This window comes from Trichomycterus rosablanca, chromosome 14 (assembly GCF_030014385.1).
Source record: "Trichomycterus rosablanca isolate fTriRos1 chromosome 14, fTriRos1.hap1, whole genome shotgun sequence".
NCBI lineage: Eukaryota > Metazoa > Chordata > Actinopteri > Siluriformes > Trichomycteridae > Trichomycterus > Trichomycterus rosablanca.
The window spans coordinates 28,688,430-28,712,755 of NC_086001.1; the positions used below are offsets into that span (position 1 = coordinate 28,688,430).

Sequence of the window (24,326 nt, forward strand, 5' to 3'; positions counted from 1 at the left end):
TCTAGTAGATATTAGTAGAAAAAGAAAGTACACATAGCTTTTTCTGTACATGCAGTAGTGGAGTATCATTTTATTTTCTCCTCTGAATGCGCAGGTGTTTTTCAAGACGACTCCAGTCACAAAAACTATTAAAAATGCTGCTTCCAGTAAAACTTCATCCGCACTAAAAGCAGCAATATGGGTCATCCTCTTATGTGAATGCGCTGGTGTGGTGTACTTAAAGAATATTCCTTTCACTAAAGTTATTTTCAGACAGTGAACGGTGATATTACTTCTCTCTTGTGTGAATGCGCTGGTGTTGTTGGAGAACATAATTATGCAATAAAATACTTCCCACACTCTTAACAGTGATGTAGTTTTTCTATGTGAATACGCTGATGCCGTTTGAGATTATTTTCATGAGCAAAAATCTTTCCACACTCTGAGCAGTGATACGGCTTCTCTCCTGTGTGAATACGCTGGTGTACTTTAAGGGCACCACTGTGAGTAAAACTCTTTCCACACACTGAGCATTGATGCGGTTTCTCTCCTGTGTGAATACGCTGGTGTACTGTAAGGGCACTACTGTGAGTAAAACTCTTTCCACACACTGAGCAGTGATACGGTTTCTCTCCTGTGTGAATACGCTGGTGTTTTTGAAAGGTACCATGTTCAGCAAAACTGTTTCCACACTCTGAACAGTGATACGGTTTCTCTCCTGTGTGAATACGCTGGTGTACTTTAAGGGCACTACTGTGAGTAAAACTCTTTCCACACTCTGAGCAGTGATACGGTTTCTCTCCTGTGTGAATACGCTGGTGTTTTTGAAAGGTACCATAATCAGCAAAACTGTTTCCACACTCTGAACAGTGATATGGTTTCTCTCCTGTGTGAATACGCTGGTGTACTTTAAGGGCACTTCTGTGAGTAAAACTCTTTTCACAAACTGAGCAGTGATACGATTTCTCTCCTGTGTGAATACGCTGGTGTACTTTAAGGGCATTACTGTAAGCAAAACTCTTTCCACACTCTAAACAGTGATATGGCTTCTCTCCTGTGTGAATGTGCTGGTGTTGTTGGAGTGTAGTCTGACGAGAAAAACTGATTCCACACTCTGAGCAGTGATATGGCTTCTCTCCTGTGTGAATACGCTGGTGTTGTTGGAGATTACTCTGTGTAGTAAAACTCGTCCCACACTCTGAGCAGTGATATGGCTTCTCTCCTGTGTGAATGCGCTGGTGTTGTTTGAGATGACTCTGCGTAGTAAAACTCTTCCCACATTCTGAGCAGTGATATGGCTTCTCTCCTGTATGAATGCGCTGGTGTCTTTGGAGATTACTCTGCATAGTAAAACTCTTCCCACACTCTGAGCAGTGATATGGTTTCTCTCCTGTATGAATCCGCTGATGTTGTTGGAGATGACTCTGCTTAATAAAACTCTTCCCACACTCTGAGCAGTGATGAAAGTTCTTCATGTTTATGCTTTGATAAGACTGTAGAAACTGTTTCCTTGGAAAGCAACAGAAACAAAGAAACAAGTCGATTAATTAGAATTACTTTTACTACATTAATACCACAATAATATTAAACTCTTCACCTAGTAATAAAAACATGAAATTCACTTCACGTCTAAGTGAGAATCTGAATTCAAAGAACATCAGGATAAAATACTTATAAATACTGCAGATATTAATAATTAAATAACTATAAATAACTTGATATAAATAAAGATATAAGAGATCTGACTTTCTCAACATCAGTCCTGCACCAAGCAAATCTAATCCAGTTCATGACAGGACTAATAATTGGCTCACAAGTGTAAATCTTTGGTGTGCTGGGAGTAGAAAAGGCTTCATAAAACACCACAATTATGAGCATAAAGCTATTTTAAACAGTCTGAATATATTAACCTAATAATATTAAATAACATAAAATAAAAAGAACAACAAATGCAACATAAATGTAAAAGAAACAAACAAGAAAAGCCTTTACCTTCCTGTTAGAATCCTGGCAGCCACTTTAACAAAGCTGGTGTCTCCAGCAGGTCGTTTCTAATGAAGAACGTGCAGAAGATCCTTCTTACCAAGTGACTCAGCTACAAGTCTAGAGTTTAGTCCTTAAATAGAGCTGAGGACAAAGACCCAAGACCAGTTAAAAACTCTGCATTGGTCAATCATCAGACAACTATTCACACCTTCTTGTGTGAAGTACTAGCTCATTATCTATGGTACGTATGCAAATGAAGTAGATGGAGCCACAAAGCATGATGGGTGAGGTCAAACTACACCTATTTATCTCAGCAGAGAAGTTATTTACATTTAATCCTAAACACAAACAAGGAATTGAAAGGCTATTCTGTAAAGTGAAATGACATGAACTTTATATATATATATACAGTGTATCACAAAAGTGAGTACACCCCTCACATTTCTGCAGATATTTAAGTATATCTTTTCATGGGACAACACTAACAAAATGACACTTTGACACAATGAAAAGTAGTCTGTGTGCAGCTTATATAACAGTGTAAATTTACTCTTCCCTCAAAATAACTCGATATACAGCCATTAATGTCTAAACCACCGGCAACAAAAGTGAGTACACCCCTAAGAGACTACACCCCTAAATGTCCAAATTGAGCACTGCTTGTCATTTTCCCTCCAAAATGTCATGTGATTTGTTAGTGTTACTAGGTCTCAGGTGTGCATAGGGAGCAGGTGTGTTCAATTTAGTAGTACAGCTCTCACACTCTCTCATACTGGTCACTGAAAGTTCCAACATGGCACCTCATGGCAAAGAACTCTCTGAGGATCTTAAAAGACGAATTATTGCGCTACATGAAGATGGCCAAGGCTACAAGAAGATTGCCAACACCCTGAAACTGAGCTGCAGCACAGTGGCCAAGATTATCCAGCGTTTTAAAAGAGCAGGGTCCACTCAGAACAGACCTCGCGTTGGTCGTCCAAAGAAGCTGAGTGCACGTGCTCAGCGTCACATCCAACTGCTGTCTTTGAAAGATAGGTGCAGGAGTGCTGTCAGCATTGCTGCAGAGATTGAAAAGGTGGGGGGTCAGCCTGTCAGTGCTCAGACCATACGCCGCACACTACATCAAATTGGTCTGCATGGCTGTCACCCCAGAAGGAAGCCTCTTCTGAAGTCTCTACACAAGAAAGCCCGCAAACAGTTTGCTGAAGACATGTCAACAAAGGACATGGATTACTGGAACCATGTCCTATGGTCTGATGAGACCAAGATTAATTTGTTTGGTTCAGATGGTCTCAAGCATGTGTGGCGGCAATCAGGTGAGGAGTACAAAGATAAGTGCGTCATGCCTACAGTCAAGCATGGTGGTGGGAATGCCATGGTCTGGGGCTGCATGAGTGCAGCAGGTGTTGGGGAGTTACATTTCATTGAGGGACACATGAACTCCAATATGTACTGTGAAATACTGAAGCAGAGCATGATCCCCTCCCTCCGGAAACTGGGTCGCAGGGCAGTGTTCCAGCATGATAATGACCCCAAACACACCTCTAAGACGACCACTGCTTTACTGAAGAGGCTGAGGGTAAAGGTGATGGACTGGCCAAGCATGTCTCCAGACCTAAACCCAATAGAACATCTTTGGGGCATCCTCAAGCGGAAGGTGGAGGAGTGCAAAGTCTCGAATATCCGCCAGCTCCGTGATGTCGTCATGGAGGAGTGGAAAAGCATTCCAGTGGCAACCTGTGAAGCTCTGGTAAACTCCATGCCCAGGAGAGTTAAGGCAGTTCTGGGAAATAATGGTGGCCACACAAAATATTGACACTTCAGGAACTTTCACTAAGGGGTGTACTCACTTTTGTTGCCGGTGGTTTAGACATTAATGGCTGTATATTGAGTTATTTTGAGGGAAGAATAAATTTACACTGTTATATAAGCTGCACACAGACTACTTTTCATTGTGTCAAAGTGTCATTTTGTCAGTGTTGTCCCATGAAAAGATATACTTAAATATCTGCAGAAATGTGAGGGGTGTACTCACTTTTGTGATACACTGTATATATATATATATACAGTGTATCACAAAAGTGAGTACACCCCTCACATTTCTGCAAATATTTTATTATATCTTTTCATGGGACAACACTATAGACATGAAAATTGGATATAACTTAGAGTAGTCAGTGTACAGCTTGTATAGCAGTGTAGATTTACTGTCTTCTGAAAATAACTCAACACACAGCCATTAATGTCTAAATAGCTGGCAACATAAGTGAGTACACCCCACAGTGAACATGTCCAAATTGTGCCCAAAGTGTCAATATTTTGTGTGACCACCATTATTATCCAGCACTGCCTTAACCCTCCTGGGCATGGAATTCACCAGAGCTGCACAGGTTGCTACTGGAATCCTCTTCCACTCCTCCATGATGACATCACGGAGCTGGTGGATGTTAGACACCTTGAACTCCTCCACCTTCCACTTGAGGATGCGCCACAGGTGCTCAATTGGGTTTAGTCCATCACCTTTACCTTCAGCTTCCTCAGCAAGGCAGTTGTCATCTTGGAGGTTGTGTTTGGGGTCGTTATCCTGTTGGAAAACTGCCATGAGGCCCAGTTTTCGAAGGGAGGGGATCATGCTCTGTTTCAGAATGTCACAGTACATGTTGGAATTCATGTTTCCCTCAATGAACTGCAGCTCCCCAGTGCCAGCAACACTCATGCAGCCCAAGACCATGATGCTACTACCACCATGCTTGACTGTAGGCAAGATACAGTTGTCTTGGTACTTCTCACCAGGGCGCCGCCACACATGCTGGACACCATCTGAGCCAAACAAGTTTATCTTGGTCTCGTCAGACCACAGGGCATTCCAGTAATCCATGTTCTTGGACTGCTTGTCTTCAGCAAACTGTTTGCGGGCTTTCTTGTGCGTCAGCTTCCTTCTGGGATGACGACCATGCAGACCGAGTTGATGCAGTGTGCGGCGTATGGTCTGAGCACTGACAGGCTGACCTCCCACGTCTTCAACCTCTGCAGCAATGCTGGCAGCACTCATGTGTCTATTTTTTAAAGCCAACCTCTGGATATGACACCGAACACGTGGACTCAACTTCTTTGGTCGACCCTGGCGAAGCCTGTTCCGAGTGGAACCTGTCCTGGAAAACCGCTGTATGACCTTGGCCACCATGCTGTAGCTCAGTTTCAGGGTGTTAGCAATCTTCTTATAGCCCAGGCCATCTTTGTGGAGAGCAACAATTCTATTTCTCACATCCTCAGAGAGTTCTTTGCCATGAGGTGCCATGTTGAATATCCAGTGGCCAGTATGAGAGAATTGTACCCAAAACACCAAATTTAACAGCCCTGCTCCCCATTTACACCTGGGACCTTGACACATGACACCAGGGAGGGACAACGACACATTTGGGCACAATTTGGACATGTTCACTGTGGGGTGTACTCACTTATGTTGCCAGCTATTTAGACATTAATGGCTGTGTGTTGAGTTATTTTCAGAAGACAGTAAATCTACACTGCTATACAAGTTGTACACTGACTATTCTAAGTTATATCCAAGTTTCATGTCTATAGTGTTGTCCCATGAAAAGATATAATAAAATATTTGCAGAAATGTGAGGGGTGTACTCACTTTTGTGATACACTGTATATATACAGTACAGGCCAAAAGTTTGGACACACCAGCCAAAAGTTTGGACACACCTTCTCTTCAATGTTTTTTCTTGATTATTTTTATTTTCTACATTGTAGATTAATACTGAAGACATCCAAACTATGAAGAATTATGTAGTGAACCAAAAAGTGTTAAACAAACCAGAATATGTTTTATATTTTACCAACTCTACCTCTGCACAACCCAACTGATGGTCTCAAACACATTAAAAAAGCAACAAATTCCAAAAATTCACTCTAGACAAGGCACAAACATTCATTGAAAACCATTCCAGGTGGAAACCTAATAAAGCTGGTTGAGAAAATGTCAAAGAGTGTGCAAATCTGTCATTAAAGCAAAATATGGCTACTTTGAAGAATCTAAAATATAAAACATATTCTGGTTTGTTTAACACTTTTTTGTTTACTACATAATTCCATATGTGTTCCTTCATAGTTTGGATGTCTTTAGTATTAATCTACAATGTAGAAAATTTAAAAAAATTAAGAGAAACCACAGGAATGAGAAGGTGTGTCCAAACTTTTGGCCTGTACTGTATATATATATATATATATATAAATATATAAGAAATATTTTAAGCACTTTTTACATTCTGAGCAGTGATACGAGCTCACTAAGGAAACATAAAGATTAATAAAGAGAAGGAAATAAAAACCTGAAAATAAGAGCTTTACCTTCCGTTCAAATCCTGTTAAAACAGCTGAGAATTAGAGCAGTTCATAACTACAGGAACACAGACTGTACTTGTACTCGGTCTGTTTACCTCCAGCAGCGACTGCCCCAACCTTATATACAGTTGCTTTGCATAATGACCGATCACCACCCATTTCATAACAATGGAACCGGTGATCAGTCCATATGCAATTCACAATTGGGGTAAATGTGTGTCTTTTTCCCCAATCATGTGTAAAAGACACACATGGCCATTGTCATTAATGGTCATTGTGAATTACATATGGACCTGATCACCGGTTCCATTGTTATGCAATGGGTGGTGTTCGGTCGTAAACATAAATAAAATTTAATTAAAAAATAATATCAAACAATAAAACAACAAAACCCTTTCAATGGATAAAATAAATAGAGTAGAAAATGATGAACCTGAAATAAAAATGCAAACTAAACCTTTCTATAAACGTTTACTGGGAAAAGTGAAGGTACAACCTAAAGCTAACACATACTAAGCTACAGCTTACAGCCACACCTGAATCAGATAAAGACAGACCATGGGGACAAGGTGATGATTGCAGGCAGGGAAGGAATGATTTGTTTTTGAGGAACGTGACTTCCATTTATTTGATTGTTTGCTGAATATTGAAGGCAAACACAGAGTATCACATCATGACCACAAGTTTGTTACTGATATGTTGGCAGTTTTGAACAGAAAATACAGACTACACATCAGGCTTAGACTACTAATGTTATATATGAAGTTATAAAATTAGAATAAATACAAATAATCATAAATACAGTAAAAAGTAAGAAGTAGATGTATTGTGAGCTGGTGTGAAGAACAATGTTTGTTTCCAGATGTTCTCCTTGATTGCATGAATTTGTTAAATCACCAGCACACTTAGTTTAAAATAATGAAGTGTTGATTAACCAAACTAGGTACTGGATGATAACCACAAATAATATTAAACTATACATTCACATACAGAAAAGCACTACTTACTGTATTAATGTTGGTGGTTTTTATTCTATAATTAGTTTTATCTGAGCAAATAAACTCTTACTTTTAAATAGTTTTATTTTTATAGCTTTTAAACTCTCATTTACTCACAGTACTGTATGTGTTTCACATTTCCTATTTAGTTGTTTGCTAGAAGACATATTGAGAATAAAATATAATCACAATTATCTATCTATGTTTGCTTTTTTCTAGATATTGAGCAGTTGCAGGCAGTCAGGGACGTCTTAGACCGAGTTGAAGAACACAAAGGACTCGAGAGTGGACTTCCAATCCCAAAGGCTAGATCTGCCCAACATGAGTTATACCCAAACAGTGGACCAGACTGGCAGCAATTCAACAGGAGGCAAAAAAGGACTTGAGGACGTAATGAGTGTGTCAACTCACTGCATTTGAAAAGCATGGCAAAGTTCCAGAGGGGAAGAAGAGGCTGGATAAATCTAAAGTAAATGGATTGCTAATAAGTATCTTTTAGCTTTCTCATTTCATACTGAAGCAACCTTAGATGTACACAGTGTGGGTAGCGGTCATTACATTGTGGTCAGTATAACCAGTATAGCAGTGCTGTGGATAGATGTGTTGTAGACTCTTAGTACTCATTTATAAAGCCAATCACTGTACATACTTTCATTTTATATTCTACTGCACCTTATACCATGATCTGTGGTAAACTGCATGGATGGGAACCAGTTGAGAAAGCCAAACTGAAGAAATCCGTTATCGACAAATGTCATATCAGGGCCGAGTCAAAGGTTTTATAAAGGAAGGGAAGAAAAGAACTCGAGGTGCTGTTTTTGGATACAGAAAGCCCTTTGTCTTTACTACCTACCGTGTTTTGTGTCCCTGATCCATACAGCATTTGTTTATTTTGAGTTAAATTAAGACAAAGTTCTACAGTTTGTCTCAAATTAATCCTGTTGTTGTGAAATTCAAAACTTTTGACATTAGTTGTATTAGATTAACTTCTTATTAGACGTGTTGTACTTGTATTAGGTCATTTTATCTAGAGAAAGTTTTATTCCTTTAAAAAAAATGCATTATCCAAGTAATAATGCTTGAATCAAGCACGAGTATCTTTCATAGGCACCAGGCACTTTCATTAGGTAAAATTACTTAGAACAAGTTAAAACAATCATAAAATGATATGACATATATGGACTAGATTTAAGATGATTTCACTTGTGAAGATGTGATGTGTGTTATGAACATAAGATTACATTGATATTAACTAAACATTGTAGACTGTTTTCTGAGGTGTGTATATGGTGTCAATAACTCAGTTGCTTTAGATTCTATCTGATTTATTATTGTAAGTTGTTTTGTGGGAATATTGTGTTACTACTACTGTCAGCTGTATAACCCATTTATCTGGTGTATAATGATGGCAGTCCCAGCACCTGAAAATGCACTTAAGCTGTAATATGTTATTTTTTTTACTATGCAAAATTATTTCTGTTTAAGAATAAAAGGTAAAACTGATTGGACAGTTGTTTGTGTTGATTGATTTGAATGTCTTTAGTTAGGGTTACAAAGCTTTACTTCTTAACTTCTGAATGATTTTGCTACCTTTAAAAAGTGGCACTTTCGGAGAATTGTTAAATAAAAATAATATAATATAGATAGATAAGATAGAGCTTTATTAATCCTGATAAATTTTTTGTTACAGCAGCAAAACACAGAACTCTACACAGAACTTTACACATGTTACACAACCATAGAATATAGATCAAAACAGTAAGGGAGGAATATACAGGGGCACCGCTATATACACATATGGAGTAAAAAACAGTATACTGGATCAATAAAGTATCAATATACACATTTATTATTACCATTATAATTACCACTACCATTATCACCACTCTTATCAACATTATTACCATTACTATCACTAGATTATTAATAACAATAATAATAATGACAATAACAAAATGGGGTCTAGAAAATAAAGTGACTTTAGTGAATAAGTGGTTTACGATCAAGGAAAGCCCTAATCAGTCCAGCAACATTAGATCTAGCTGCCTCGACTGTGAAGAGACTCGTTGTAGAGTCTGATGGTGGTGGGTAAAAAAAATCATTAAAGATTTTATGGATTTTACTGTTTTTACTTCAAAAGAAAGGAACCAGATCCTGAACCAACCCCTATTTCTGAACCCAGCCATAAGATTAGTATATAAAGGAGCATTAAATCAACAGCTAAAAGACATTTAATATGAATTTACACACAGATTTTTACCCACACAAGCATGCACTGACTTAATGAAAGAAAAAGAAAGAAAAATAACAAATAAAATGAAAATAAAAAAAATAAATATAAAAAATAAAACAGGACCTTTTAAATGGATAAAAGAAATTAAGGAGAATAAAAAAATTATAAACCTGAAATAAAAGTACAAATAACAATGAAAACCATAGAATTGTTACTCAAATATTATTGTAACTCAATTCATAATGTAATAATACAGACCCTGTAGCGGTGGTGGTGCTAAAAGAATCAAGAAACTGTGATTGGATAAAAGTCTGGGTTGTTCACAAACATACCACATTTTTGTCCCTGTTAAAAACTTTAGCTTAGTTAAAATAACCCTTTATGTGTTCTGTCCAATATTTACCCAGAGCTGGGTTGCCAAATAACACCTTTTCACCTGCATTCGGACTTTTTTTTCCTTCATACCAAAAACAGTCGCCATTGCAGGTTTACAAAACACTTGGGACAGAAGAGCCATAAACACTTTCTAATGTTTATATATTATACAAATGAAATAATGATAAAGTCACAAATCTGTACCCACGCAACAAGCTGTAATGGTAACACTTTACAATACGTGTACATAACTAAGCATATACTAACACTTAACTAACAGTGTATTAACAATGAGTTAATACATCAACTAATCATTAGTGCATCATGATTTAATGATGAATTAAAGATATGTATACATTAACAAATTAATGAGTGACATATAGCCATTAATAAAGCCATCTGTTAACTATTAACATATTATTAACTAATGCTGTTAACTAATTAATTACTTATTGTATTAATTAACATTCAGTAATGCACAATAAATTGTATATACAGAAACTATTTAAATTAGACACTGTTAATATATCATCTTTATATATACATGTATATAGGTCAAATTATATACCTGTACTTATCAGGTTGTAGTTGGTGTTTTTGAGAAGGTAAATGGAATCAGTACTCCACAGTTTTCCTGTCCTTTATGTTTCACACACAACACTGAATAAAGCTGACACTATTTTTTGGATGGTAGACCATTCAGAACACACCTGTGGCCTATCCTGGTAGTGACATGTTTATATATATAATGTAATTTAAGTTCGTATGAAGAAGTTTTAAAACTACAAATGTTTAAGTAAAGTACACTCGTTTCATGCGCAGTTCAGTCTGCACAATACGTCAATAATTGTGCGCATGTGCTAAGAAGCAGAGCAAGGAGAACAGAGGACTCATTAGAAGCGTAACTTTTTCTGAGTAGGTAAGTAATTTAACTTTGTAACATTTGTTTTTTGTTTCCTTAGTCGCACCTGCTTTTCATATGCCAATAACTGCCAGTAATTAAAAATCGAACATTAAACAATTAGCGCAGCTAGCTTGTTAGCTCGCTAGCTCACATGTCACACAGCCTCAACAGAACAACACGTTTTTAACAAAATTGTTGACCTGGCTCATTTTTATTGATTTGAAGTGATAATTTGATGTGTTTATTTAAAATGTAGTTAGTGTAGTTAGTGTTTGTCTAGTCAGGCGACAGGACGAGTATGAATTTTAATGAATTGTGATTTATTAGTATACGCTAATCTCCGCACTGCTACAGTTCAGATGTTTATAACCATGTTGCTTCAGTCTGACAGACTCGCTGTACACAATAAGAGAACGACTGGCTGTGCTTTGTGATTATGGTTATATTTACTGCTTGCCAGGTCGGCAACATTTTAAGTCAGCTTTTAAATATACTTAAAATTTTACTCTATGCACATACTGCAACATGTCTACAAACATCAGAGAGACAATAATGTGAATAAATAATTTCACTGTACTGTAAACATGCATATGTATAAATGACTAAATCATTCCATCTGCCCTAGATTATCCAGATCACTCACAGTATTTTTGTCTGCAGGATTCAGATGCTGTTACAGATATCTTGCAGCCTCCTGTTGGGATAATAACTGTTATACCTGAAGACAGCCAGCATCCAGGTCCAAATACCCTGCACGTTGAGCCATCCAGCACTGGTATCATACTGGGATGTAATATCATTATGGATGGCATTGCAAGTCACACTCAAGCTATTTGCTTGACTTATGGACAAATACATTAAACATGATTGAACATTTATGCTTGTTAAACTGTGCCAAACTAAGTAATATTTTGATTGTCTTAAATGTGGATGTTTTATTTGTGTAATTAATAATAACTCTTCAATGTTATTTACATGTTACATGTATATTCTTTTAAAGTAGGAACTACTGCATTTACAGTGTAGAGACGTTTTTGTATAATTGTATATGTTATAAGTATAAGTATATGCTAAAGACAATAAAGTAAAACATAGTCTGTCATGCTGGTTTGCTCAGTTTGTTTCTTATTATCTCATATTTTATGTAGCAAAAAAAGGTTTGGAAATTGTGCATTTTAGTAGATGGACTGCAAAATATATGCAACTTATTAGCAAGCATTTCATTAATGTGTAAGTTACTCATACTTAATTATTGATTTATTAATATATACATATGTCATCACTTTACTTGGTGGGGCACATCATCATGAAATTATGCTGAATGTAGACAAATTTCATAATGCATAGATACATTAATTAATGATGTGCAAATATGTAGTTAATTAATAAATGGACAGTTTATTTAAAAATTGAAATTTGAATCATGAAACAGTGCACCAAAGCAAAATATCCAGTCAACAATGGATGGGCTATAGTCTCTAAGTATAGCATAACAGCAAGGTGGAGGTGCAAGGTAGATGTGGCTAATAAAAGGGCAGGTAAGTGTACACTACAACATTTCAGCAATGTTGTTTTGTCAGAAACATTCATGTTGTTGCAACACACATTAACATGTTACTACCAGGATAGGCCACAGGTGTGTTCAGGATGGTCTACACAATAAAGGACAAGAAAACTGTGGAATACTGATTCCATTTACCTTCTCAAAAACAGCAACTACAACTGTTGTTCAAGACTTGATAACTACAGGTATATAATTTGACCTATTTAAATGTATATATAAAGGTGATATACATATAAACAGTGTCTCAGCATATAACATTTATTGTGCATTACTGAAAGAATGTTAATTAATACAGAAAGTAATTAATTAGTTAACAGCATTACTTAATAATATGTTAGTAGTTAACAGATGGCTTTATTAATGGCTATTCATATGTCACTCATTAATTTGTTAATGTATACATATCAATTCATCATTAATTCATGATGCACTAATGATTAGTTGATGTATTAACTCACTGTTAATAAACTGGTAGTTAATTGTTAGTATATGCTTAGTTATGGACACGTATTGTAAAGTGTTACCACATTTTCTAAGGGGCCACATAAGAAACTGGGACTGTTGTGGAGGGCCAGACCAATAAGGTGAACTTAATTCTGCTCAATATTAATTTTATCTCTTTATTTACATTTTCAGCATTTTGCAGATGCCTTTATTCAAAGCAATTTACAATATAGTTACAGTATACAGTCTGAGCAAGTGAAGGTTAAGGGCTTTGCTCAAGGGTCCAACAGCAGCAATCTGGCTTTGGTGGGGCTTGAAACTGCAACCTTCTAATGACTAATCCAGTACCTTAACCACTACACTACGACTGCTCACTCTTTATGAAAAGCAGTAAATTGTACAGTTTAATGTAAACAAAATACATCACAAAAAAGTATCAATGGAATGTAAAATGAAACTATATTATTATTAATAATAAAAGATTCACTAGTAGTACTAATCGTTTATTTGCCATTTCACCAATATCTGTGACACCCTGGATTCTGGGCTAGTTTCAGCTTCAGGGTTGATTTTAGACCAGACATTAGGCTAAACCTGGCAACTCTCGTGGTTTTTCAAATTGGGCTACTTTTAAAAAGCTGTCTAAAAGCTTTCATTACAAACCGTACAAAATGTTTTAATGAGGATTTGTGCTCACATACCTATGAACAAGGTCTGCTAGTTTTAGCATGTGAAGGGCGGGTTTAGACAGACTTTGAGCTGGATATTTGTGCTGGACTTGGCATCCCTGGGTAGAGTTGAATTGTTTGGCGCTGGTTCCAGTTGCTGCTGGAGGTAAACAGACCGAGTACAAGTACAGTCTGTGTTCCTGTAGTTATGAACTGCTCTCATTCTCAGCAGTTTGAACAGAATTTGAACGGAAGGTAAAGCTCTTATTTTTAGGTTTTGTTTCCTTCTCTTTATTAATCTTTATGTTTCCTCAGTGAGCTCGTATCACTGCTCAGAATGTAGAAAGTGCTTCAGTAAATCCAACAGTTCACATATTTCTACACCATAAATACAGATAAATCTATAGGTGGGTGTTTCCTCTTCTAGTTTTCTTATTGTTCCTCATATACAGTAGAAACTAATTCACACAAATATACATACAGCATTTTACATGACTTAGATTCTTATCATAAAAGCTTTATCTAAGTTCATGTCATTTCACTTTACAGAATAGCCTTTCAATTCCTTGTTTGTGTTTAGGATTAAATGTAAATAACTTCTCTGCTCAGATAAATAGGTGTAGTTTGACTTCACCCATCAGGCTTTGTGGCTCCATCTGGTTCATTTGCACACGTTCCATAGATAATGAGCTAGTACTTCACACAAGAAGGTGTGAATGGTTGGCTGATGATTGACCAATGGAGAGTTTTTAACTGATCTTTGGTTTTTGTCCTCAGCTCTATTTAAGGACTAAACTCTAGACTTGTAGCTGAGTCACTTGGTAAGAAGGATCTTCTGCACGTTCTTCATTAGAAACGACCTGCTGGAGACACCAGCTTTGTTAAAGTGGCTGCCAGGATTCTAACAGGAAGGTAAAGGGTTTTCTTGTTTGTTTCTTTTACATTTATGTTGCATTTGTTGTTCTTTTTATTTTATTATGTTATTTAATATTATCAGGTTAATATATTCAGACTGTTTAAAATAGCTTTATGCTCATAACTGTGGTGATTTATGAAGCCTTTTTTACTCCCAGCACACCAAAGATTTACACTTGTGAGCTAATTATTAGTCTCACTTAGACGTGAAGTGAATTTAATGTTTTTATTACTAGGTGATGAGTTTAATATTATTGTGGTATTAATGTAGTAAAAGTAATTGTAATTAATCGACTTGTTTCTCTGTTTCTGTTGCTTTCAAAGGAAACAGTTTCTACAGTCTTATCAAAGCATAAACATGAAGAACTTTCATCACTGCTCAGAGTGTGGGAAGAGTTTTACTACACTGAGTAATCTCAAACAACACCAGCGCATTCACACAGGAGAGAAGCCATATCATTGCTCAGAGTGTGGGACAAGTTTTACTACGCAGAGTAATCTCAAACAACACCAGCGCATTCATAAAGGAGAGAAGCCATATCACTGCTCAGAGTGTGGGACAAGTTTTACTACACAGAGTAATCTCAAACAACACCAGCGTATTCACACAGGAGAGAAGCCATATCACTGCTCAGAGTGTAGGACAAGTTTTACTACGCAGAGTAATCTCAAACAACACCAGCGTATTCACACAGGAGAGAAGCCATATCACTGCTCAGAGTGTGGAATCAGTTTTTCTCGTCAGACTACACTCCAACAACACCAGCACATTCACACAGGAGAGAAACAGTATCACTGCAAAGAGTGTGGGAAGAGTTTTGCTTACAGTAACGCCCTTAAAGTACACCAGCGTGTTCACACAGGAGAGAAACTGTATCACTGCTCAGAGTGTGGGAAGAGTTTTGCTTACAGTAATGCTCTTAAAGTACACCAGCGTATTCACACAGGAGAGAAACCATATTACTGCTCAGAGTGTGGAAAGAGTTTTGCTCAACAGGTTAACCTCCAAAAACACCAGCGTATTCACACAGAAGAGAAGCCGTATCACTGCAATAAGTGTGGGAAGAGTTTTGCTTACAGTTATGCTCTTAAAGTACACCAGCGTATTCACACTGGAGAGAAACCATATCACTGCTCAGAGTGTGGAAAGAGTTTTATTCAAAGAAGTGACCTTAAAGTACACCAGCGTGTTCACACTGGAGAAAAGCCGTATCACTGCTCAGAGTGTGGAAAGAATTTTGCTCAACAGGTTAATTACCGAAAACACCAGCGTGTTCACACAGGAGAGAAACCATATCACTGCTTAGAGTGTGAAAAGAGTTTTGCTTACAGTAATGCTCTTAAAGTACACCAGTGTGTTCACACAGGAGAGAAACCGTATTACTGCTCAGAGTGTGGGAAAATTTTTGCTCAAGAAAATAATCTCAAACGGCATCAGCGTATTCACATAGAGAAACTACATCACTGTTAAGAGTGTGGGAAGTATTTAATTGCACATTATGTTCTCCAACAACACCAGCGCATTCACACAGGAGAAAGGTCGTATCACAGTTTACTGTCTGAAAAGAACTTCAGTGAAAGGAATATACTTGAAGTACACCACACCAGCGCATTCACATAAGAGGATGACCCATATTGCTGCTTATAGTGCAGATTAAGTTTTACTGGAAGCAGCATTTTTAATAGACACCAGTACGGTCACACAGAAGTTACGTTTTTGTGACTGAAGTCGTCTTGAAAAACACCAGCGCATTCAGAGGAGAAACTAAAATGATACTCCACTACTGCATGTACAGAAAAAGCTATGTGTACTTTTTTTTTTTTCTTTTTTTTACTAATATACAGTGCCTTGCAAAAGTATTCAGCCCCCTTGAACTTTTCAACCTTTTGCCACATTTCAGGCTTCAAACATAACGATATGAAATTGTAATTTTTTGTGAAGAATCAACAACAAGTGGGACACAATCGTGAAGTAGAATGAAATTTATTGGATATTTTAAACTTTTTTTAGAAATAAAAAACTAAAAAGTGGGGCGTGCAATATTATTTAGCCCCTTTACTTTCAGTGCAGCAAACTCACTCCAGAAGTTCAGTGAAGATCTCTGAATGATCCAATGTTGACCTAAATGACTGATGGTGATAAATAGAATCCACCTGTGTGTAATCAAGTCTCCGTATAAATGCACCTGCTCTGTGACAGTCTCAGAGTTCTGTTTAAAGCGCAGAGAGCATCATGAAGACCAAGGAACACACCAGGCAGGTCCGAGATACTGTTGTGGAGAAGTTTAAAGCCGGATTTGGATACAAAAAGATTTCCCAAGCTTTAAACATCTCAAGGAGCACTGTGCAAGCGATCATATTGAAGTGGAAGGAGTATCAGACCACTGCAAATCTACCAAGACCCGGCCGTCCCTCTAAACTTTCAGCTCAAACAAGGAGAAGACTGATCAGAGATGCAGCCAAGAGGCCCATGATCACTCTGAATGAACTGCAGAGATCTACAGCTGAGGTGGGAGACTCTGTCCATAGGACACAATCAGTCGTACACTGCACAAATCTGGCCTTTATGGAAGAGTGGCAAGAAGAAAGCCATTTCTCAAAGATATCTATAAAAAGTCACCTGGGAGACACACCAAGCATGTGGAAGAAGGTGCTCTGGTCAGATGAAACCAAAATCGAACTTTTTGGCCACAATGCAAAACGTTATGTTTGGCGTAAAAGCAACACAGCTCATCACCCTGAACACACCATCCCCACTGTCAAACATGGTGGTGGCAGCATCATGGTTTGGGCCTGCTTTTCTTCAGCAGGGACAGGGAAGATGGTTAAAATTGATGGGAAGATGGATGCAGCCAAATACAGGACCATTCTGGAAGAAAACCTGTTGCAGTCTGCAAAAGACCTGAGACTGGGACGGAGATTTATCTTCCAACAAGACAATGATCCAAAACATAATGCAAAATCTACAATGGAATGGTTCACAAATAAACGTATCCAGGTGTTAGAATGGCCAAGTCAAAGTCCAGACCTGAATCCCATCGAGAATCTGTGGAAAGAGCTGAAAACTGCTGTTCACACACGCTCTCCATCCAACCTCACTGAGCTCGAGCTGTTTTGCAAGGAAGAATGGGCAAAAATTTCTGTCTCTCGATGTGCAAAACTAATAGAGACATACCCCAAGCGACTTGCAGCTGTAATCGCAGCAAAAGGTGGCGCTACAAAGTATTAACGCAAGGGGGCTGAATAATATTGCACGCCCCACTTTTCAGTTTTTTATTTCTAAAAAAAGTTTAAAATATCCAATAAATTTCGTTCCACTTCACGATTGTGTCCCACTTGTTGTTGATTCTTCACAAAAAATTACAATTTCATATCGTTATGTTTGAAGCCTGAAATGTGGCAAAAGGTTGAAAAGTTTAAGGGGGCTGAATACTTTTGCAAGGCACTGTATACTAGAACTGTTCTACTTCAATTATCAAATGTACATGATGGTGTGAATATGATCATTAATCATCAAATGTAATGTGGTGTAATGTACCAACCTCAGATCTGAATCTGTTTTTGTTCTTTATTCAAGTTTAATCTACTTTAATAAACACAGAACAACTTTTACTTTCCATAAATGAATAGCTTCTTACTTTAACACTTTTAGGTCTACACTCCAAAATTCTAGTCTTTAGATGATTTCCACTTAGCAAATAATGAACCCTCCTCCACCAGAATGTACATGAGAAGGTGTGAATGGAGGGCTGTGGACTGAACAGTGTTGCATTGTTCTATCATCATGAGTCTTCGTTCTTTGTGTTTATCTATAGACCAGATTAGTGGTAGCTAAACTCCTTTGTTAAAAGAAATACTCATATTTACATTTAATTATCCCACCATCTTCTAGTGCATAAAACCCAGTTCATCTAAATCCTAGTGAAAAGCTTGAATCCAGATGATTTGTTATGGTGTTTTGTACCAAATTCATCGTCTCTATCTAGTGGTGCTAGGAATAAATTACAGCTTGTGTCTTAAGTACAGATTTGTGACTTTATTATTTTATTTTTATAATTATTAATCGTTGCCGTTGTGTTTGTTGTAATAAAAAACTCTTCATATTTTAAAGTGTAAAAGCGTAAACATCACCGTCTATAAATAAATGAATCCTCTTGTGCTTATAGACTAATTGGTTTGTAGTGTTATTTTTAAGCTTCTACTGGTGTGAATGTGTGAGTTGGAAAACAAAACATGACATTAGAGAAACTGCTTGGACTGACTGTAGTCCTCGCTAAAGCTACCTGAGCAGTGTTGTTACTCAAAAAAGTAACCCATTACTGATTACTCATTACTTATTACTTAATTAAAATTGTAATGGGATTACTTTACTCATTACATCCTGGAAAATGTAATCTCCCTGATAGCACATATACGTCTCAGAGATGTCTGGAAAAGGTCGGAACATCTTAATTGCATCGCGTTCCATTTAACTTGATCTTACTTTGGTCTCATCATCATCACCGCGTTCTACATATTGAACGTATACGCATACACGTCTTTTTGACATCTGCATTATGCAGCGATTTTCACCCGAGCTGTCGAACTTTCACACCATATGCTCACAACATAAAAAAAGTAGTCCCAGCACGCTGGAAGGTAGAATTATTACTGTTTTTTTAAACCTCTTTATTAACTCGCACTTACGGCATAACTACACTGGGCGAGGTCGCACGGCTTACCAGTTCATACAGACAGGCAAATGTGACCTACCTTTGGAGAAGGATGAAATAAAAGTGGGGAGGAGAACAAAAAAAAAAAAACCCACACCATTCATTATGTTGTTGATTGAGAAACACACATGCAGCAGTTTCTGCAGTGGCCACGCTGAATTGAACATATGACCATATGCATTTATTCTCGATTAGTGCAACTAGGAAACCTCATACTTGTCTAAACATCTAAACAGCTAAATAACGGATCAAGTACATGCAAGAAAAATAAAGGTTTCTTTAAAGTTAATGGAAAGTATAACATTCGTGGATCTTACCTCTGCTAAGAAAATTTTACAGACATTTGAATATTTAATCTACTTAATATAGTAAAAAATATATATATTTATACACACACACACACACGTATATTAGACATTAGACTTGGACCAATTGCAGCATGCATGAATTCACATCTTATACCAAGCCCTGAAAATTTGGTTGGAAACTGTCCAGTAGCTGGACAAGATCTTTGTTTACTTTTTATACTTCCTGAGTTACATTACAAAATCAAAACAAATATAACTCAGTAACTACTGTATCTGGCATTTGATGATCTGATGGACCCAAGTTCAACATCACAAAACGAAAACGAAGCAAGACACGTTGAAGGTAAGCACACTTATTTTATTGCAAATAGTAACAGAAGTAGCATAGATCAATGCCTTCAGAAATGTTACACTCTTCTTTGCTCATGTGTTCCATGTGTGTTGTGACATGCACAAATTTAAAGTTCAGCAAGAGTCAAAGTAATTAAACACTTTACGAAGCTGTAAATGTGGTCTGCATTACAGGAGCGAGGAGGGTAGCAGTTTTTTTTTTTTACTACCATGCAGAAATGGTCAAGAATCCATGCAGTACAGGTGCAGCAGATGGAAATTGGGTTAAAACTCCACTCATCAGAAACTTTCAAGACAACTCAAAACCCTTGCATGGCTGCTACAGGCAACACATATGATGTCTGCATTCACCTAGAAACAAAAATAGCAAGATTTACAATACAAAAAAGGTGCACTGTAGAAATTCTACAAGTGTCCTTATAACTGTGTGCATTGGTGTGTGTGCACTGCTGCAACAAAACACTTCATCTGGAAAATACACTTTGTATTACTTATATTTAACTTTCAACTAAATGTCTTAAGATTCGAATGAGGTTTAAGTTTTTGAGAAATGTAACATCAACAAAAAAGCCTGTGCTTCCCTCCAGCTAAAAGAAAGCAGTGTAAACTCACTTCCACTGCATAAGCTTAATAAAGCACCTGAACTAAGGATGCTGTGTGAGAGCTCTGCTGCAGCTGGCCAACATAATGCTCCATTTGGGTCACGGTCATCAGTTGGGGCCAAATAGTATAGCTAACCTTATTTTTTTTAAACTCCATCAGCTGGCTAACAGAGCTTCTGTCTGTATCACACACATACCAACAGTTTCTGTAATATTCAGAAGTGTTTGAGCACTGTGATATACAGTACTGCATTTTGAGTTTCCTTTTAATTAACCGTCAGTTGTTTGTTAAATTTTTACCATTTGTCTCTCCGGAATGCCTGAATCCTAAATTATAGCTGTAGTATCTCATTGTTTGAGCACTGTGATATGCTACAGTAATTTGCACAGAGCTGAAAGGTAGTACTACACTGCTTTACACTGCTGCTTTCACTAAACCACAAGGGTTTTGGTGAAAGTTTATTACTCAGCATGCCAGTGATGGAACTAACAAAGCAGCCAGAACTCATTCATTTGTAAGTAGTACTGCAATTTTGAGTTATGCAATGAAGTTCAGCTCTGCATTTTTTGGAAATGAGCAGTGAAATTGGGCATTGATAACCAGTCAGAGGAGAGGTTCCTTCTCTGACTGGTGCAGCATGTCCACTAGAACATGCTTTGCTCACCTTACTATCAAACATTTGTTCAGTTGAAACAGCAGGGTCTGAGATTACCAAGCTGTATGGAGTTCTGTTTATATACCATCGTCTTAATAAAAGTGAGAAGTCTAATTAAATGATAACCATGGCAACAAAGTTTTAATCTTATGATGTGACGGCTTGAGATTTGATGAGCACTTTTGAAACAGGAGATGCAGCAGGCAACGTTTATTCCAAACTTTTTGTTTAATGTTAACATTCGTCTGCCATTTCAGAATGATCTACAGCTGTTAACATCTGCTGAGTGAGAGTGTGTTGGAGGCTCAATAGGAAGCATTGCAGAGTTACGATTATTGGTTAAACTGTCCAATCGAAATTTTATTCACATTTAGCAAATGCTTTTGTGTTTTTTATCAATTGATAATTTAAGACTGAAAGCAAACCTAAGCTCATATTGAGCTCATATCACAGTTCAAAAACAGAAATCTATTCACCAGTAGAAACTATAACAGCATTAAGGAAAAAACTATAAATAAGATGATTCATTATACATTATAGGCAGTCAAGTTAACAACCATACAAATGACCAAGAGAACTTACCAAAGGTGACCAGGATTGGGATTTGGAGTTTCAGCATCCATTTCCAAGTGCTGTCAAACTAATGAAATTGAGTCACTAATAAAGAAAGAAGAAAAAAAGGGAGTAACTGTAATTATTGTAATCAGTTTGTTCAATTGAAAGTGAAATGGTCATGAAAGGATGCACATGGTCAGCAACAATACTCAAACAGTCTGTGACATTCTATATACACAAGGCAGGCTGGGTTTATGGATTCAAGCTGTGTCAAATTCTGACCCTACCATCTGTGTACCTCAGCAGAAATTATGTTTCATCAGACCAGGCTATGTTTTCTCAGTCTTCAACTGTCCAGTTTTGGTGAGCCTGTGCCCACTGCAGCCTCTTTGCATACTTTGGGTCTATTTAGATCAATTCATCACTTGAATACCACAGACTATTTGAGTGTTGTTGCTGACCATGTGCACCTTTTCATGACCAGTTTACCATCTTGTAATGACTTCCAGCGTTATTTGATTTTATGAACATGAGTTTAGTGTTCTTTAGTGGGCTTCCTAGTTACCAGGTTTTAATCCAGTAGAGCACGTTTGTGATTTGGCAGAAGGGGAGATTGGTAACATGTAAGTGCACCTGAAAGCTCTGCAGCAATTGCATGACAACCTTGTCAACAAGCACCACAATCTCAAAGGAATGTTTCCAACATCTTGTGGAAACCATACCATAAACAATTGAGGCCTTTTTCAGAGCAAAATGATTGTAATACTGGGTAGGCTAAAATGCTACTCCATTACAGTTTAGCGTTAGACTTAGCAGTTTTATTTTTACTTAGAATAAAAATATTTCAAAAAGATCAAATAGGTGAATATCCAATCAAAAAAATAAATAAAAAGAAAAGGGAAAAAAAGGCCAGACTGCCCCCCCCCCCCCCCCCCCCCAACCCTCCCCCATGTTTACGTGGCTCTGAACATGCAGCCAAATAAACATGGGCGTTTCTGCAGCCCTGCACAAAGTCTGTATTTCCATCTAGCACAGGGGTGCACAACTCCAGTCCTGGAGGGTTGGTCTCCAGCAAAGTTTGGGAGTTGCCCTACTGAAATACACCCACTTTGTCTGGTAATTAACTAGAGATGGGAGGATCGATCGGCTATGAATCGGTATCGGCCGATTTTTAATCAAAATATGCTATCGGCGATCGGCCGATATCTCCTAAATGTAGCCGATCCGATCGTGTGATATATAAAGACCATGTTAAGTTAACAGCTCAGTGGATTGATCCAGACGCCAACCATCACATCACCATTCATCAACCATCGTACAGAAACCACAGTGAAAGCTCTTCATGACCTAAAATAACATCATTAACTTTGTGCATCATACATACGATGTAATTTTGCTGATTGTAATATTTACTTTAAAAAGATAATTCAACCCGGTCACATCTGAGTCGATTCTATCAGCACGTTATATAAACTCCTGGTTCACTTTGGTAAATCGTAAGCGGTTCTTACTTGTGATGTAGATGAGAACAGAAAATGTTACAGAGCAAATCAGAGGCAAAAGTTTATTCATTACCAAATTCGTTAGTTCAGGATCATCTGCTGAACTTTTAGCTCCTTAGACGGAACGAGTCTGACTCGGTTACAGATCTGTGGTAATAGCAGTTTAATTAAGCTTTTTAATTAAGCTTTTTAATGTAAGAGAGTCACACAGAATGTTCTGTAGTAGCTGGTGTTTATTTAAAACCACGACATTTAATTAATAACAGTTAACACGGAGAGATAACTGAGAAGAGAAACTTACGCTTGGCGAAAAATGAATCGACTCATGAATCAATGAATCACTTATAGCGATACTGTGAACAAAGCGTATCTTCTAAGGGCACACACAAACACACACACACACGCGCGCGCTGCTCCGGTTTATCTTCACTGTGAGGCTCTTTTTAAGTTTATTTATTTTATTTACTGCTAAATCCCCCCCCCCCCCCCCCCCCCCGATCGCAATCGGCTATCGGCCGATGTCCCTGAAAGAAGATCGCAGATCGGAATCGGTGCCAAAAACCCCGATCGGCACATCTCTATAATTAACTGATGAGTTGAATCAGGTGTGTTTGAGTAGGGCAACTACCAAGCTTTGCTGAGACCAACCCTCCAGGACTGGAGTTGTGCACCCCTGCGCTAGCCTAGAATAACCAATCTCCGTGACCCTGTGACTGAGGGGCCTCTATCAATCTGCTAAATGTGAATCACATGATCTGATCAGCTGATCTCAGGATCAGCAAAGTTAGATTAACAAATTCTAATCTCTTAGATCAATCAAAACAAATGACTAAAACTGAGTATTTGACAGTTATTTGTGCTCAGGTAGGCTGAGAACCAAAACATTTCAGATTTATACACAGGAGTTACCTACATGCACCCTGTGTGCCTAGGAGTCATGAACCAACTTCTTTCTCTTCAGCTGAAGTGAGGACCTTTCATTAGAAGGGTGTCTGTATTTACTGCCAAAGATCTCACAACCAATGTCTGGAAGAGACCAGTCATCTGATTCTCCACAACCACCTAAGTTCTGCAAACAGGACAGAGAAATTGCATATAATTGTTCAGGCATTAGAAAACATTTGATAATGAGTAAAGGGAGCTGTTGACGTCACATTAAATGAACGCATGAACATGAAGCTATGAAATGAAGACAAGAGCTACCCTGTTACTAAGAAAAAT

The 24,326-nt window shown here is 37.6% G+C and overlaps 1 protein-coding gene across 1 annotated transcript; it reads right to left on the reverse strand.

Annotated features, from left to right (window-relative positions):
• Nucleotides 1-371: 371 nt before the first annotated feature.
• On the reverse strand, nt 372-1,430 carry LOC134326816 (zinc finger protein 658B-like; the record flags this gene model as incomplete). The annotated part of the gene is made up of 1 exon (XM_063008971.1): nt 372-1,430. A coding segment is annotated over one exon (1,059 nt), but the record flags the coding sequence as incomplete, so codon positions are not given.
• Nucleotides 1,431-24,326: the final 22,896 nt, after the last annotated feature.